This window comes from Phacochoerus africanus, chromosome 3, assembly GCF_016906955.1.
Source record: "Phacochoerus africanus isolate WHEZ1 chromosome 3, ROS_Pafr_v1, whole genome shotgun sequence".
Lineage (NCBI taxonomy): Eukaryota > Metazoa > Chordata > Mammalia > Artiodactyla > Suidae > Phacochoerus > Phacochoerus africanus.
This window is the reverse complement of record NC_062546.1, coordinates 111909976-111928533: the sequence shown is the minus strand read 5'-3', so window position 1 is coordinate 111928533 and position 18558 is coordinate 111909976. Positions and strand designations below refer to the sequence as shown.

The following is an 18558-nucleotide window of genomic DNA, read 5'->3' as shown; positions in this document are numbered from 1 at the left end:
TGCGGCTTACAGTCGAATGAAGCTCACTGCTGCCCTCCAAGCAGAAGATAAACTGGAGGACAGGTGTTGCTTTAAGAGAGTAATGAGAATTGTAACCCAAAGCCTCCTCCAGCGGCCGCCCAAGAGGTCTGGGAGGCTGCGCCAGGGGCGGCCGGTGTGCGTCTGTAAACTCCGCGGGTCTGGCGCGTCTTTCTTCCAAAGTTGGAGCTCTCCTTGGTGGGAGGGGGCGGGGAGGAGGGGAGGCCGGTGACGTCACTCGGGAGCAGGGATAAAGCTCCTGGGCCGCGGTCCCGCGAGGACACTGCCCCGGCATCAGAGTGGGCTTTCCCGCCCCGGGACACTCGCTGCACCCCCGCCTGAGGAAGCCCGTGCACCATGCCCCAAAACGTGATCCTGCCGGGCCCTGCGCCCTGGGGCTTCAGACTCTCGGGGGGCATAGACTTCAACCAGCCCTTGATCATCACCAGGGTAGGTGTTTACCGATCTTTTGCTGCAGGTCGGAGACTCTGGAGTGCCGCGGGTCCCCCTGGAAAGGAGAGTGGCCAGTGAGCCACTGGGGTGCTCTAGGTGGGTCCTCAGCCTCGGGATGGGGTCACAGCCCAAGGGACAGCAGCATCTTGGCAAACTAAGGTTTGGAAGATGCAGAGCAGCTTTGAGAATTAACCAAGTCAGTTGCAATGGTCTCTGCAGCCTCTTGGACCCCAGCAACTTTCCGAGGAGAGGTGAACTGATAGCGTCGTTTCTCTGGGCTCAGAGAAGGCTAGGCTGTGAGGTGCGCTGCCTGTTTGTCCTTTACTCCCGGTCTCCTTTCAGTAACAAATCAGGTGGGGTCCAGGAAGAGAGACAGAGAACTGACAGTACCCATGGTGGTTGGAGCGAAACAAACGCCATCTGAATGCCTTCCTTGACTGGATGAAAACTTCAGCAGGGCACAACCTGGGCCAGCCAAGTCGGAACTGCTCATATCAGTCCAGACAGGGAACATATTACTAATCCGTATTCCTGGGTTTCCAGGCATTTTGAATAAATATTTTCCAAAGCTAGAATTTGGCTTAGAAATCATCATCTATAACTCAAACTAAAAGGAAAACGTGTCAGATAGTATTGTTTACTTAATGGAGGACCATCACTCAGCCTAAAACTCTGAAGGTCATACTTCACTATCAAAGTCAAGCTTTCCTGACTTGATATTCTCTAAAGTATTGTCTAATTAGGAACAAAAGAAAATCTGTCCTGTCAGTAACTTTATAGTTGGTCTACCTGATTTTTTCAACATGTGTTTACTTAACAGAAAATTATTGTTTTTATTTCAGTTACCACATATAAAGCATATTGAACCTAATTTTAAAGCAAACTTTCATAATATTTGTACCTTTACTATGCTTTATTTTCCTTCCTTACTGCTTATAATGTATTTCATAACTATAATTTATAATCTGATACATTCACATAAATTTTAAGCAAGGTGATACCTTTTATATTCCATTGGACTTAAGAGTTTTAAGAACCAGTGTCTTTTGGGTTTCAAAACATGTTTCACACAGATGCATACCATGGACCATTTCAAGCTTTGTTTTGCATTTTCAAAAACATATAAACACATCTGACATGTGTTTTCATAAAAACTTAACATACCCCCCAAAAGTTCCTAAGTAAATTAGGCAGAAAATGGTTCAGTGATCTGGGCCAAGCAATGCCTTTTATGGATTTACTAAAGAAAGCAGTTTCCATTATCTCTACCAAAAAATATTTTTAAAGTTTCTGAAGTATAGTTTTCATTTGTTTAAATTAAATAAGCTTTTGAATCCTAACAAAGGATAAATCATAGTTATATTAAATCCTAAGGAACTAATTTTGTCACAAAAATCCTTCAGTGATTTATAAAAGAAATATCTTGCTATTACTGTGCAACATGTCAATATGATGAATCTTATGTTTGAAACGTTGAGTTGCTGACATTATCAACAGTGTTTATTTGAAAGCAGAACTTACATTTTGGAGTTGACTGCAGGAGCTATTGGTAAATACATTTGATATAATGACAGTTATTATTTGGGAAGCCAATTCTGTTTGAATTTTTAACCCATAACTAAATTGCATCACTCATATTGACACCTGATTCAATAATCCCACACAACCATATATGATTATTTCATTTGACTATGGCTCTTCTCTTCAATTAACTTAAACTCAAGGAGAGCAGGTAAAACTAAACTGTTTTGTATTCCAAGTGTCCCCAAAGCCATTCACACAGTGGATTCTTGCTGAATAAATGAAAACATATTCACTTGCACTTTTTTGCCTTAGTGGACATATAACTGAAAATATTTCCACTGAAACTATAAGAATACTAAAAAAAATCATTTGGAAGAAGACTATATATTACACAAAAATAATTATTAGTGTTGTAATGAGGTAGTAGAATAATTGTTAATTTCATAATTTTTATACTGTGTTGAAAGGCAGTGAATGAGGTTGTATATATGTTAGCATATTTTTTTTTGCCTGCCATGCACTCTTCTAAACCCTTTATTTGCACTAATTCACTTAAATCTCACAATAATCCTCTAAGAGTAGTAGTAGTAATATCCTTTTTTGCAGATGAGGAGAATGAGGTTTCAAGAGATTCATTAACCTGCCAATGACCACAAGTGGCAGGACAGAATCTGCCAGGTCCATCTGCCAAAGTTTGCATCCTAAAGCCCCCACACACATGAAAAAATCTGCTTATTGTACAGATATTTCCAAATAGGTATTTTGTGCCATCCAACTTACCACCTGGTCCTACTGAGTCTATGTCTTCAAGATCTACCACTTTACTTTTTTTCTAGCATTGTCCCTAGTCAAGATTTTATAATTTAACACTTAGATGCTGTCTGCCTCTCCAATTCAAACTGCATGTTCACCATACATATGAAATGGTTGATTGCTCCCATCTTTCCCATTCTTAGAAATTCTTCAATGGCACCCCTAATTTATAGAGAAGAGAATGTGTGGTCTTTAGCATGGTATTCATGCCTTTGACCCACTATCCCAACTCAAGTTTCCAACTTCATTTCCTCCCTCTCTTCCTCCTCTCTCCTTTCTTCCTCACTCCATAAATAGGTACTGGTGCTGATACTCTGGACCACTTATGACTCCTCTAACATGGCTTTTCTCCTGCTATCATTTTTCTCTAGAATTCTCTTCCCCAGTCACCTCATTGTCCTCTGTGCCTATGGAAACCATTCAAATACTGCCCCTCCAGCCTTCTTCCAGTGGCAATCATTGCCTGCATTTAATTACTATAGCTTTTGACCTACAACCTCTCCTTATATTGTGCCTTGTACCACAGATGTTGGGATACATCTGTTTCCAACAGGCTGCATTCCCTCCCCTCAGGGCTAGAACTGCCAAACACAGTGTCCAGTAAATCATAAATGTTATAGAATAAATATAGACACAATATGAGTGATTAATTCACCTTTGGCATAATTTTATTGTCATAATATGTGCAGATTTGTCCTCAGTAATAGTCCACAGTAAAGAAAAGTAAGAATTGTGTTATTATTCTTTGATTTGTCTGTTTTAGATAAGTTCTTAAGTATGCAAGGAACTGAAATGCCAATGCCTACACTTTTTTGCTCAAAAAAGTCCCCTAAATGAGTTGTATTCCTCGAGCCAATTAAATGAATTTGTCTTCCTACAAGCAATACCCTCCCCTCCCTTCCTCACACTCTACAAAGGCAAACTGTAGCCAAGGTCCTCAGACCCTGATCCTCTGCGCCACCCTCTGTTGGGGGAGGGGTTTACAAGTGGAACTCTCTCCATACGTTGAAATCACAATTAATTGGCTGTGTAAAACTTTGTATCATTAACAAACATTAGAAGTAAGGTAAATCAAACACCAGATAATCTCAAAAATTTTTTTGAACAGTTCGCTTGTGATACGATTTGCAGGAGAGTAGTTTCTAGGCAAGGGTGTGCTAGACTTTGCTCAATATAAATTTAAGTTGTGGATGTTCAGCGTAGGGGAGGGAACTGTATTGCAAACACCATATACAAATGGCCTAAGAGTTACAAAGAATAAAGTTTAAGGTTCACATCTCTAAGTGAGCAACTTTTCTTTTTCTGGCAAGAAAGTTCTAAGGAGCCTCTTTCTTTCTTAAGTGTTTGGACCACCCAGGAGGTGGATTTACCATCACAGCCAAGTTACAGATGGTTTGTTTTCACAAATGGTCCAATTTGGAATAAAGCACAAGCTTCTTTTGTGTACATGATGTAAAGTTACTATATACATCTGATGCCAGTGTGTCCCTTCCCACTCAGTTCCCCTTCCTTCTCCTCCCTCCTCTCTATACAGAGCACACCCAGGATCAAGATCACTGTAACTCAGAATGCTGTATGGACTTGGGTACATTGTTATTGTATTCTTAAGTTTTGCAGGCTTTGACACAGAAAAGTATAGTAGTTTAATATAAACTATATTGGAAATCTGGAACTTTTAGAAAGAAATGTTTATAGTTGAATGCAATCTTTTTCCAGATAGCCCTCAGTATCCTTGGGGGATTGGTTCCAGGGCCCCCATCCCTACCCCTTTAGTCCCCCAACCCCCATTCCCCCTTCAAGGGTTCCCAAATCCCCAGAATGATCAAGTCCTTCATAAAATGGTATTTGCATATAACCTAAATATCCTCCCATGTACTTTCAATCATCTCTAGATTACTTATAGTACCATAAGATAATGTAAATGTTATGTAAATAGTTGCCAACATGTGGAAAATTCAAGTTTTGCTTTTTGGAAATTTATGGATTTTTTTCCAAATATTTTCAAACTTCAGTTGGTTGAATCCTGGATATGGAACCTGTGAATTCAGAGGGTAACTACTTACTTAATTTTGTTCTAACAAAGACCTGTCTTCATGGAAGCACTGGTTCATCTGTTCCTAATATTTATACCTCCCACCAGTAGGTATTAAGTGCAGAATGTACTGCATGTCAAAGGCACGGTGAAGGATACTTTTATAACTTAATGGGCTTCTACACCCTGAGAAGTTTCTGTATCAGTAGAAGAGACATGTAAACAAAATACCATGATACAAACTTGTTCAGGATTCCATGAAAAAAGTATGGCCAAACAGTTAGGAGGAGTGGGAGGAGAGATCACCTGCAAGGGTAGCATTGTGGGATAGTGGAAGAGCTTGAGCTGTAGTTTTACACAGACCATGAAGAATTTCAAATTTTCACAGGACGTGTGACCCTAAGCAAGTTTCCTATACCTTCCGAGCATCAGTTTTTTCATCTTAAAGTGTACTAGTACCATAATGTAAAAATATCATTATAGTTCTCAACTGAGGCTGCATATTAGACTTGTCCAGATAACTTTTGAAAACACCCATGCCCAGGTGCTACTTACAGAGCTACTCGGTGAACAGGTATAAGGTATGGCTTTAGATATGTAAAATTGAAGCCAGGTGCTGGAGGGCTTTCAGTGTCCGGTGAGGCACTGGAATTTATTTGTAGGTAATGGGGAACAACTGAACACTAGGATTTCTCACCATTTAGATCCATGCCCCACAGTACAGCCCTTCAGTATATACTTGTCTTGTTCCATAACTATTTCAATCACTTTTACTCTTAACACAAATCCCATCAGGGCCATCCATATCTTGGACTTCCCTCATGTCTCCCACAGTTAATAGGACATGATAGATGCTTCACCCAAGATTTGAATAAGTTTTTTTTTTTCCAAATGGACCCAAGAAATAGGTCTATGTGAATAATGGAAATCATCTGAGGGGCTTGTTATACACACACATTCCCTAGTCCCTCTGCTAGCACTTCTGATTCATGATTCCAGGGATCTACAATGGGACTGGAATCTTTATGGTAAACAACAACCCTCGGTGATTGTTCTAATCAGACAAGTTTGAAAACATGTGCTAAGTGATTGCCAACAGTACTATTTTCGATGATCCCTCAAATGCTTTTGACATTTGAGACCTTGATGAAACAGAATAATAAAGAACCTATTGAACAATTCTTTGGCTCATTTTAGCTCTCTCGTCTCCTAATTTGGGAAAACGTTAAAAATAAACTGTGAGCAATAATATAAAGTAATAAAAATAAAATGCAAACTAATACTGTAATAAAGTAACAATATTAAATCATGCAGGGAAATAATATATTCTTATGATTAAAGAGATAGTTTAACTTACTTAAAACAAGTCAAGTTAGTGGTCTTTTGCTGATCACTAGCCTCACTAGACTTGAGACCAAGGAAGTGAAGGATCATGTCCTTGTCTCCATCCCTTTCTCTACGTGTGTTTTTCTTTCTTATCAGCTCCCACCTTGGAGGTCCCAGGACCTCAGTTACCAGGTTGAATGCAAAGTCAGAAGTTGGTCCCGGCATCACTATCAACCACTAGTTTCCTATTTGACTAATGAAACCATTGGTGACATAGTTGTACAGCTGCTCCCACCTTAGTGAGAAGCCATAGGCTCCTTAGTCACTTCATCTCCTCTGAAAAAGAGAGGCAGCCTTCTTTGTTCAGCCTGTCTTAGAGTTATTGTAAGGGTCAAAGTATCAGAAAGAGCTTTGCAAATGTAATATTTTGGGTAAATGTAAGGTAGTGTTAACTTCCATATTAATGCTATTAATAAAATTTAGTAATAGTATCTAAGTTCAGCATACCAGATGTCTCTGTTTAAAATTTATATAGACAGATACACACAGAACCCTACCTTCCACTCATCCAAACCAGAGCTCAGAAATAATGTTTGGTTTTTCTATACCATGATCAAGTGTTCTATATAAACCAAATTTCAGGTTTGGTTTATATATTTCAGATTATGTTAGAAAAGCTAAGTGAGGCCTTAAATGTAAACATGCTGAGCCATGCTTTCTCATGTTTTAAACCCCCCTTCACCCCCCCATAAAAGCATCCTGGTCCAGAAGTTTAAAAATAGATTGTACTGATTTTGACAAGCCAACCTAGAGAAAATTAAAAGTTTGAGGTTATTTTTATCTCTACAAGTCACATCAGGGATGGAAACTTTTGTTCTTCTAACAGTTCTTAGTCTGGGAGAATTTCTAAATGGAAAAGCAGCTATGAAATGCCTCCCCAAAGCTGTAATAATCCTCAATTGTCCTCATCCACTTTCCACCAACTGTCCCTACTGGAAAATGATCATGATTGCTACAGTGAGATGATCAGAGACATGCAGTGAGTACAATAAACATTTTTGTGATGAGAGTGAAGATCTAGGACACATGACAATTTTTTTTTGTCTTTTGTCCTTTTGTTGTTGTTGTTGTTGTTGTTGCTATTTCTTGGGCCGCTCCCGCGGCATATGGAGGTTCCCAGGCTAGGGGTTGAATCAGAGCTGTAGCCACCGGCCTACGCCAGAGCCACAGCAACTCGGGATCCGAGCCACGTCTGCAACCTACACCACAGCTCACGGCAACGCCGGATCTTTAACCCACTGAGCAAGGGCAGGGACCGAACCCACAACCTCATGGTTCCTAGTCGGATTTGTTAACCACTGCGCCACGACGGGAACGCCACAATTTATTTTAGCAATTTTATTCATTTAGATGAATCTTTAGATCTCAGAGCCATGAAGTTAAATCAAATCAACAAGTTAAATAAATAGACCCAAAAAAATGAATTAATGACTAATCCTCAAGTTAAACATCAGGAATGATCTAGTTTATTCCTGGAGCAGCTTGAGGTTTTTCAGTCAAGTCCTACATATTATTCTGTTCTAAATAGTGGGAACTTGCAAAACACACAAGGAGAAGTTGACATCAATAGCCATAATCTTTGGGTATATAAGGACTAGTTCTTTTTATTTCACATGCTCTGAGTTAACTGTCTTTTTCATTCATTTTTTCAAGTGATTATTCATTAATTCCAAACACTGAGTACACACCATGAAGCATTAGGAGTATACACATATTAAAGATATTCTCTAGAACTTCCAGTTGGGAAGACAGAAAATACACAAGTAAGTAAATAAATGTGAAAGTACAGATTGTCTTCATAAAGGAAAAGAACAGTGTGTAACAGTGGAGAATGATGGGATAGGGCTGCAGAAGCTATGTCAGACATGTGGGGCAGTCTCTCTGAGAGCATGAGATTTAATTCTAGACCTAAAGGATGAGAAAGAGCAACCAGGTAAAGAGTGGGGGGGAGCATTTCAGGCACAAGTAATAGGGTCTGCAAAGCCCAGAAGTGGATGCAAGCTTAGCCTCTTTGAGGAACTGTAAGGAAACTGAACAAGCCTTGGAGCCTTGGATGAGAGGGAGCAGGGAGTGGTGTGAGATGACATTAGAGAAGCAGGCAGAGTAAAACCAGATAGGAACTATTGGGCAGCTGTAAATAGTTGAGGTTTACCCAGAAAAATTGGAAGCAGGTAGAGCAATTGAAAGAATCACTTCCTTTAACTGTATACTTGACATTTATTGAAGTAATTTGAAATATCTGAAATAATAATTACAGATTTGCTATTTTCTAAACATTTAACAACCGTATTTTCCCCATATCATTCCCCGTGCCCTTCCCCCACAAAAAAGAAAACCATATGGTTTCTTATAGACAGCACAAAATTAGACCTTGCTCTTTTTTTTTTTAAATCTAGTCTGACATTCTCTGTTAAAAACACAGACTGTGATGTGTTTTTAGGCCCTTTATGTATAATGTAATTACTGGTATGGTTTAGTTAAAAGATATCATCTTGTTAGTTGTTTTATTTTATTTTATTGTCTTTTTGCCATTTTATTGGGCCGCTCCCTCGGCATATGGAGGTTCCCAGGCTAGGGGTCTAATTGGAGCTATAGCCACCGGCCAATGCCACAGCCACAGCAACGCAGGATCCAAGTCGCATCTGCAGCCTACACCACAGCTCATGGCAACAGCAGATGCTTAACCCACTGAGCAATGCCAGGGATCAAACCCACAACCTCATGGTTCCTAGTCAGATTCATTAACCACTGAGCCATGATAGGAACTCCTTGTTAGTTGTTTTATATTTGTTCCATCTATTCTTCAGTCATGGAGAAGAGACTGCATGGATACAAACTTTCCTTGTGCCTGCGGTTCCCTGGGGTTCCAGACTTTCAGCGCTTATCTCATACTCAGCCTTTAGCAATGTGTTCATAGTTTAAGCTGAATTCTTAACAGTAGTATAGTGGCCCCATATTCCTCTATGCTCTGATACAGGTGAGCCCATGCTTATATCTTGTCTTTCCTTGGAGGTTCCTCTCATTTCTTAGATCCCAAGCCAGTTGGTTGCCCTGCAACTTCAGCTCTCTGAAGAGTCCACAATAAGTTATAATTTTGCATATTATCTGGCTTCTTCTTTTTAATACAAGAGTGACTCTCTTTCCAGATTTCTACATTCTAGGAGCATTACAGGAATTGCTAAATCAGTTTCAATTCAAATATTAAAGCTCCCCAAATGTAGTATATTCCCAAATGGAGAATTCTGGGCAACAACAACAAAAAACCCTGTAAAAATCAAATTATTTTGTTTAAAGCAAAGAAAATGATTCAAACAGAGAGTTACAGAAGATGTTTTAAAAGAGAACAAGACAAGATAATGTAGGATGTCGTTTTAAAAAATGTGATGATTTCTTCCAGATCACTCCAGGAAGCAAGGCAGCAGCTGCCAACCTGTGTCCTGGAGATGTCATCCTGGCCATTGATGGCTATGGGACGGAGTCCATGACTCATGCTGATGCACAGGACAGGATTAAAGCAGCAGCACACCAGCTGTGTCTCAAAATTGACAGGTACTCTTTCATTAATGGTGCTAAAATTTTATCTGTTTTGCAGAAGAACCTAAACCAGAACCATAAATGATCCCATCTTCCCAGTGAGGAGGTCAATCACAAGATCCAGAATTTTGACTGGCTTTTTATCAGCCACTCTGGTCTGTTGTTCACTAAGCCCAGTCAATCTAGTAGCTGTTAAAAAAATGATTTCTAAAGAGAAGTCTCTGGAAAGTCAAAATAATGAAAGTAGCTGGAAGAATTTTTTCCTAACCCAGTTAGTTATCTATGAAAATAGAACCACTAAAGGTATTGGCCTCATAAGCACTGAGCAGCATGTCTAGTTATACTGCTATTCTAAACATGGCAAAGAATGGAATGGAATTTAGAGATGCTCCTAAAAGAATCCCATGCTCATCAAAATGTGACCATGTTAAAAACTGGATGTTAACATCCTGTATGCCATTGGCTCTTATGTAGTGAATTCAGCCCAGAAGAATCTTACAAGGCATGAGAATGCATGTCCATATGAGTTGTTAGTCAGTGAGACATTTCTGACCAAAAACAATATTAGGACATTGAACTTGATCTATTGCCATTAGATCCGTGATCTGAAATGGAATTGTGAAAATAGTGATTGTTATAGTGGTTGTTAAGGTGTGTGTTTACCCTGCTGCTGTAGTATTCACTGTTTTCCTGCCATGGTACAGAAGGCACAATCAATCAGCCAATCATGGGGTGAAATTGACTCTTTCCCTATCTATGTCTAACCTGTGTTCCTGCCAAGCACATAGTTTCTTAGGAGCCACATGCTCCCAAGTAGATACATGAGAAGGGTTGAACAAGCATATCTCCTTGATGCCAACAAATCCACCTGTCAAATCACTCACTGCCTCCTGTGGTGCCCTGGATAGGACAGGAAGGAAGTTGAGGAGACCCAGAGTTGCCCTCTGGTCATCTGCAGGGTGTGCCTCAAGAACCTTCCTCTCCTGTACTGCTTCACACATGCACTGGAGACCTACTTTCTCCAGAAACTGTACAACGTCCTTGCCTTAATCAGTTCAGGTTGCTATAACTGAATACTGTAGACTGGGTGGCTTAAACAAAAAGCATTTATTTCTCACAGTTATAGAGGCTGGAAATCCAAGGTCAGGGTGCCAGTGTCGTTGAGAGCCCTGTTCCTGGCCCTGTCCTTACAGAGTCCTTCCTGGTGTGTGCATAGAGAGAGTGAGAAAGAGAAAGAGTGAGGGGGAAAGAGAGAGAGAGAATCTCACGCCTCTTATTTTCATAAGGGCATAATCCCTACACTCATGAGCTAATCTAATCCTAAGTACCTCCCAAAGACCCCACCTCCAAATGTCATCACACAGGGGATCAGGATGTCAACATATCAATCTGGGTGACAGAACACTGTAAACCAGCTATAATGGAAAAAATAAAAATCATTAAAAAAAAAAAAAACTGGGTGGCAGGAGGAGGACACAAACATGCAGTCCACAGAAATGCTCAAGGCAATTTTGATCTATTCAAGTCTTCTCCAAAGTACACTAAAAACGTAATACTGATTCAATAAGAGAGTGCAGGATAATGAGCAAGGAATATTGCTTCTGCTTAAATTGTGAGGGGTTGATAGTATTTTCACAAATTTAGGAAATTAAAGTATACTAACACTAGAGAACCATTAGAATTTAGGGTTTACAAACTTTATTTTATTTACAGGGCGGAAACTCGCTTATGGTCTCCCCAGGTAACTGAAGATGGGAAGGCTCATCCTTTCAAAATCAACTTAGAATCAGAACCACAGGTATGAATTTTGGAGTAAGTGAAGTTCACATTATGTTTCCTTTTAAATTAAGTAGATGCCTTCCAAGAGATAAAAGTGGCAAATATAAAAAGTTGGAATAAGCCACCTGATAAAGCAGTGGTCTTTATTCTCTGAGATGAATTCATATTATCCATACCTTCTTATATCAGAAAGAAAAAGAGAAACATGCCTAGGCAAATATCTTGTTAAAAGACAAATATGTTCTCATCAGGAAAAAGTTGGCTCTATGTATGTATGGTCCACTTATTTTTTCATTTTTTATGATGGATGTCTGCCAAATGACCATGAAGTAATCCAAGAATTTAATATATTAACACAAAGCAAAACAAAAATAGGGTCAACCATTGAAACAGATATCTCTAATCTAATAGTTATTGTGAACTTCAATTCCTCAAGGTCTTCACCCAGCTCTTATGTTACATCCTTCTTTAATTATCAGTTCTGGCATTCTATGGCTAAGTTTACAATAGGAAAAAGAGTTTTGCATTATGTAATCATGACTGTGCAACTGAATTACAAAAGATTACAAAATTACAAAAAATCCTCAAGGATTTTTCCTTGAGGGAGCTCTATCTAATGAGCTAAATTAATTCAATAACCTGATGCTTATCTGACTATGTCTACTTTCCAAAGCTCCAAAAAAACTGAAATTAAACCAATCCTCAGTTGTGCTGTATGGAAAATCTAATCAAGAAAAGGAGTTTAGAAACTCTACTTGGTCAGAAGCTCCCCAAGTTTAGAGAGACAGAGATATGTAAATTGAATATACCTTTTTAAATAAATATCCTTACTAAACTGATTATATAGTCCTAAAAATAATGGTTTTTCTATATATATTTAAAGAAAACGAACTGAAAACATTCATAATTTATGCTTTGGCAAGGTTTCCCCTTTCAGGATCATCAACTCCTGAATTTGTCCAAGTTTTCCACTTGTCTCCATAAGACTCCATTCATTTTCTTCTTGGTAAAATATATAGAATACATTTATACATGTGTCTCATAGGGTTTCTGAAGACTTCAAATAATGTAGAAAAGGACTTGGCACATTGAATTGCTCAGAGAGATACTCAATTAAGTGGGTGCTCATTATTATTAGGTATGGCATCCCCTCCAACCAGGCTGTAATCAGAAGACTTCTTGGCCTTTCTTAACAGTGAGAAAGGAGGCTGCCTATATGACAGAGCTTCCCAGAAACCAGAAATGTCTTCCTCATTACTATCTAAGGGTCATTATAAGTCAGATTAAAATTTTATATTTCAGTTTAAATACAACCCTCCCCACCACCAGAGAAGAAACATCCTAAGTAGTTTAACTTTTAAAGGGAATGCGTTATCAGACCCTTGTCCTAGATTTTTGATTGGAGGGAAGGAAGAGGCTAAACATCACAAAGAGCAAAAGAAGGAAAGAACAGACCCCAAAGCGAGTGAACAGGATACGGAATATTTATGAAGGCAGAACAAGTGTGTCTGTTGTCCTCACTCTGAATCTCCCAGCCATAGCACAGAACAGATGCTCACTAAATAGCTGATGAATGAATGAAAGGAACTGGAGGCCCTAAAGATAAACTTGATTCTATCATTGAAATCCTGGGAACCAGACTGGTGTTCTGGCACCTCCCTCAGGGCTGCATGCACAGCAAAGTTGAGGGGGATATTTAGGTCAGGTAAGAGTTCTACTCTTCAGGGTAGGTGAGTAAAAGATAAAAGTGGATGAAACAGGTGATCGTTATGGTGAGAAGGGAGCTACATGCTGACAGTGGCTTACCAGCATCCCAAGTGGGTAGATGAATAACAACCCTAATCAGCGTCTTCTCTGATAGAAGAAATGGTTGGAAAAAATAATAAGGACAAAGTTCTCCAGGCAGAGCTGTCACCTGTAGACAGCCCTTTGTAATAATGCTCAAGCCCACTTGCTTCCTCTAACCCTCGTTAATTCATCACTTAGAGGCAACACATGAGAAAAAGAAATCTTTTCTTTAAAAAACAAAAATGGGAAAAACTCACATCCAGGCATGTGTTGACTGCCCCCCCAATCTCTTATTATCATTAGTGCAAATTGGATAGAATTCTGAATTTCCTTCTTCCGTATAGAGTACGCATCCAAAATTGTACTGCACCCTTCTGCACATTTCCATTTGAAATTTCTCCTAATTTTTTAAAAAAAAAATTTCCCCACTGTACAGCCTGGGGACCCAATTACACATACATGTACACATAATTTTTTCTCCCATTGTCGTACTGCGATGTAAGTAACTAGACATAGTTCTCAGTGCTACACAGCAGGATCTCATTGTTAATCCACTCCAAGAGCAATAGCTTGCATCCATTAACCCCAAGCTTTCAATCCCTCCCACTCCCTTCCCCTCCCCCCAGGGCAACCACAAGTCTATTCTAATTTTTTAAAACCAATTTCAACGATATGGGATGCTAAGATATGGAACCAACTACACATATTTGACCAAAGAACCAAACCCCCAGTGATCCCTGATGATGTTGCAGCACCCACTCTGGCATGTGGGTGACTCAGCAAATGTGTATTTGATTAAGCACAGGGTGAACTTCGAGCATGATGGGAACCTGTGCTTTGCTAATACCGCTCCCAAACTGGAGTTTCAAGGTAGTTGTCTGAGCTTTTCTCTAGAAGAAGCCCCTTTTATAGATCTCTAAGTATCAGTGTATGACTATGGTTATTCCAAGAATTAATTTGAAAAGATAATCCAAATTTTAAATACTCTGGCCTCTTGTCAATCATTTATTAGTGTGTGTGTCCTCCATTCTGGGGTTAAGACAATATATGGATATTTATGATACTACAATTGGGGAAAAGATAAAGAATGAGAAAGGTTTTTTTTAAAGGTCAAGAACAGGTTAAGAGCTACAGAAATCAGTCAGATGGAGCCTTTGAACATTCCATTAGTTTGAGTCATGACTAATTTCTTACTTGCACCCTCTCCAAGAGGCCAGTGTTTGAAGGGCTCAGAGATAAGAAACATTTCAGTTCTTCCCCTAAAGGACCAAAATATTCATACTTCTTATGAATTCTCAGGCCAGATTTCTGCAAGACTAGTTCATGTAACTTGGCACTTCAGGACAGACATTCCCTATAAAACATAGCTTAACCTCTCCTATTGAAAAATCCTATAGTACAAAGTAGAACAAAATGCAGTGATAAATATTAAACAGAGAATTTAAGACCTTTAGGCTAAGACTGGAGAAAGACTAAACTGTAATTCTTAAATAAAAGGAATACAAAGCTATGCAAAGAGGTGTCTTGCAAAGAAATATCTTTTCTTTCCCCAAATGAAAACTCTACAAATAAAGCAACCCCTTCTGGACAATCCAGGTGTGTCAGTCTGAAAAACGAATGCCATTAAATCTTTAAAATGCCTATCGTAGATGAATAGTAAAATGCCATTGAGTGATAAAATATTTGAGTTCTCATTTCTGAACCCAAGTTAAACTTCTGTTGTAGGTTATGTGACCTTTGCTATCGAACTAAAATACAGTTTTTTATTTTAAAAGTAATATATATTCATTGGAAAAAACATTATATTCTACCATCCAAGCTCAGTCACAAATAACAAAATGTTAGTGTATTTATCTCTAGGGTTTTTTATTCCCCTAGGAATAGGTTCAGGCTTTGGGGACTTTTTTCTTACGCAATTATAGTAATAAATGATTTTGATTTTAAAAATTTAATATTTTCTTTTTTATGTATTATTAAATAGCTAAATTTTAGTTTTATGAATTTAGACTTGAATCTTAGGCTGAAAAGAAACCTTAAATGTTGTTTAGATCAGTCCCCTGCCATTCAATAAATCCCTTCTATACAATCCTGAACATGGCCTATGAGCAGATGGGTACATTTTTCTATATGAAGCACTGCTTTAAACTAAAGGTATGTGTTAAGAGTTCTTGGTCCTTCTTCAAAGCTTACATTTTCCAATAAAACATTACCCTCATCTTTGTTTAATATTAGCTGAACAATTCAAAATTACAATGTATTTGCCACAGGACAGGAAAGGTGCTTTTTAGAAATAAAAATGCTGTTGTCTAAATGAGAAAATAGCTATTTCCATCTCCATATAAAAGATTGCATTCTTTCAATAAAGATTTGATAATAAAGACACTTCAGGTAAAGTCAAGTGGGTATGGGTTGAAGTTGTTGTACTTTCATAAAATAACTTTATGCTACAATGATTTTACACAAAACAAGTTTTCATAAAATCCCTGTTTCCCCAAACTCTGCCCCCAATGAGATATGAGGAGCCCTTGAAACAGATCACTGAAGAAAAAATAATTATAAGAATGACTTTATTTTTCACTTTAAGGCTGACCATGAGAAGGGGGGGTGAGGATTGCTCATAAATCCCAAACACAATAAAATATAATCATTTACTCAAGGTGGTTTGATCAAATATATGATCACTTGATATAGATTGTTTCCCTCATTTTGCCACCATTTTTTCTTATAAACAAATAGATCTGTATATTTTCACACATGCATCAAACATGTTGTTTCCGTTAGGGCTGGTTGCCTCAGTTCTCAGAATGAATCTTTATCCAGGAAGCTGAAAGGTGAACTCTCTTTGAATGGTGTCGTTGCTGAGGTAATTTCAAGGACTTGGGAGACTGTTGTCAAGAATTTCATTCTCCCAGTGTCAGTGGATCCCTGTCAAGTTACTTAGCTTTTACTCAAAATATTATTCCTTAATATGAGCTCCTAACACTTAAAAATGATCTTTAAAAATCTAATTAATTGCAATGATCACTTATTGAATTCCTAAGAGAAGGGATGATTTGGATGCTTTTGTCTGGATAGAATAAACACAAGAGCTGGACTATATTAACTGCTATATAAATTTGTTGCTGGTATTTTCCATTACTAATGATTTTCCAGGAAAAAAATAAAAAGGAATAAAAGTGGGATAGCGAACTTCTAATTTGTTTTGTCTTTTGATTTTGTTTGCCCATCAACAATGATGTAAGACTAGGATAGACCCTTCTCTCTCAGTGCCATATTTACATTTTTTGTTTACCTTTAGTTTATACACTTCATTGCGCTTTTTTTTTTTGGAATGACTCCAGCAGCCTGTAAACTAATGCTTTGCGAAGCCTGAATACAAATGTTTGAAGCCTCTATTAGAAACACTTACTTTTATGATCTGAGTAAAAAAAAAAAAAAAAAAAGAGGGTTTTATTGTTTTAACAAAGTACACTTTTGTGACCTTCGCAATTCAAAACTAAAACTGAAAATGGTGAAGAAAAAGCTTGGAGCTGATTAACTTATGTGCTGCTTTTTGGAAGTAATACTAGCGATTATTATTGCACAAATATTTTCAGGGAAGATGCCTCACTTACAGGACCATCCGTGTTTATTTATCATTTTAAGACTAAGAAGAAATAGGAGTTCCCGTCGTGGCGCAGTGGTTAACAAATCCGACTAGGAACCATGAGGTTGCGGGTTCGGTCCCTGCCCTTGCTCAGTGGGTTAACGATCCGGCGTTGCCGTGAGCTGTGGTGTAGGTTGCAGACGCGGCTCGGATCCCGCGTTGCTGTGGCTCTGGTGTAGGCCGGTGGCTACAGCTCCGATTCAACCCCTAGCCTGGGAACCTCCATATGCCGCAGGAGCGGCCCAAGAAATAGCAACAACAATAACAACAACAAAAAAGACAAAAAAAAGAAAAAAAAATACTAAGAAGAAATAAGGACAGAGATTTTTCTCCCATAAAGCCATCACACAGATAACTTTTGTAAATTCAATTCTATATACCAAGATCTTTAAGGCATATCACACTTATCTTTTTTAAAAGAGCTAAATTACACAAAGCTTGAGTGTTTCAGTACTGCCTGAGTCACTCTTTTAATTAACCTGAGAGATTTATAATCCACCAAAAGTAAATTAAGCAATTAGCCTTCTGTCTCCTTTCACATCCAAAGTAACAAAAGCTTGAATCATGGCCATTGTCATTACTTACAATTATTTCCCATTCACTTTTTTCATGCCATAATAATGGCTCATCATAATGGTTAATCATAAATCGGCCAATCCAAATTCATTTTTAAATCTTCCAAAACAATCAGATTGTACTGCTATATAAATGTTTTACTACCCACATTTTCACATGTTCTGGGATTCAGCATTTTTCTAAAGCCATGTTTTTCAATCATTCTGCTATTATCACCAATAATACTGTCACCCAACTAAGTCCTAGGCAGTGAGCCATTATTCTGGAGATTAAAAAACTGAGTCAAGGAGACATTAATCAATTCAATCATACTATAGAATCATTGGCTGTTATACTCAATTCAGATCTTCTTTTCAAGTTCAGGAGGCTATTAAAATATGCTGTCCAAGGTTGATGAGAAAGAAAACTCCTCTTTCCCACATTACAAGTGTTCAGGTAGCATGAGATGTGGGGCAGCTGGAGTCAAAGATTCAGTAGGGCTAGTATTTAAAGCTGAACCCCATTTGCTTTGTCCTATTTTTTAAGTGGGCTTTGCCAATAGGCCCAGAAAGGAGAATAGGCAGTATGTATGACAATTGCGTGCTCAGGAGAACTAATATGAAACATCCTGCAGCTTCCTAAAGGAAGGTGTTGTGGAACTCTGGTTCCACCCCTAAAAAAGAAATACAATTTCTTTTCTAAAAATCACCATCCCACAACTTACTCATCTATAATGATAAGAAGATTAAAAAATGTGTCATTAAAAAATGACACAAACAAGAATATTACAAGATCTTTTTTAAAAAATAAGAATGGTCTCCATTAACATTTCAAATAGTCATAAATATTTGTACTATTTGAGATCCCCAGAAAACACTGGTGGCACGGGCACAGAAGTAAAGGAAATGGATGTGAATGTGAGTGAAAATATGATAAAGATATATCTTACAAATTCTGCCAAATGAAAAGATTTGGAAAGAGAATCAGCTCATGTGTATTTTTAGCACTCCCTTTTGGTTTTCTTCTATTG

General features: G+C 38.3%; 1 protein-coding gene across 3 annotated transcripts in view; it reads left to right on the top strand.

Moving 5' to 3' along the window:
- The first annotated feature begins 260 nt into the window (after positions 1–260).
- PDLIM3 (PDZ and LIM domain 3) overlaps positions 261–18558 on the top strand; it is a 30890-nt gene continuing 12592 nt past the window's right edge. The window contains exons 1-3 of one of the 3 annotated variants that reach the window (XM_047772381.1): positions 261–468; positions 9624–9775; positions 11474–11558. In XM_047772381.1, the coding sequence (XP_047628337.1) occupies positions 376–468; positions 9624–9775; positions 11474–11558 (330 nt within the window). In that variant the 5' untranslated portion in view covers positions 261–375. The remainder of the gene's footprint in view (positions 469–9623; positions 9776–11473; positions 11559–18558) is intronic. The other 2 variants (XM_047772382.1, XM_047772383.1) reach the window with 2 other exon arrangements.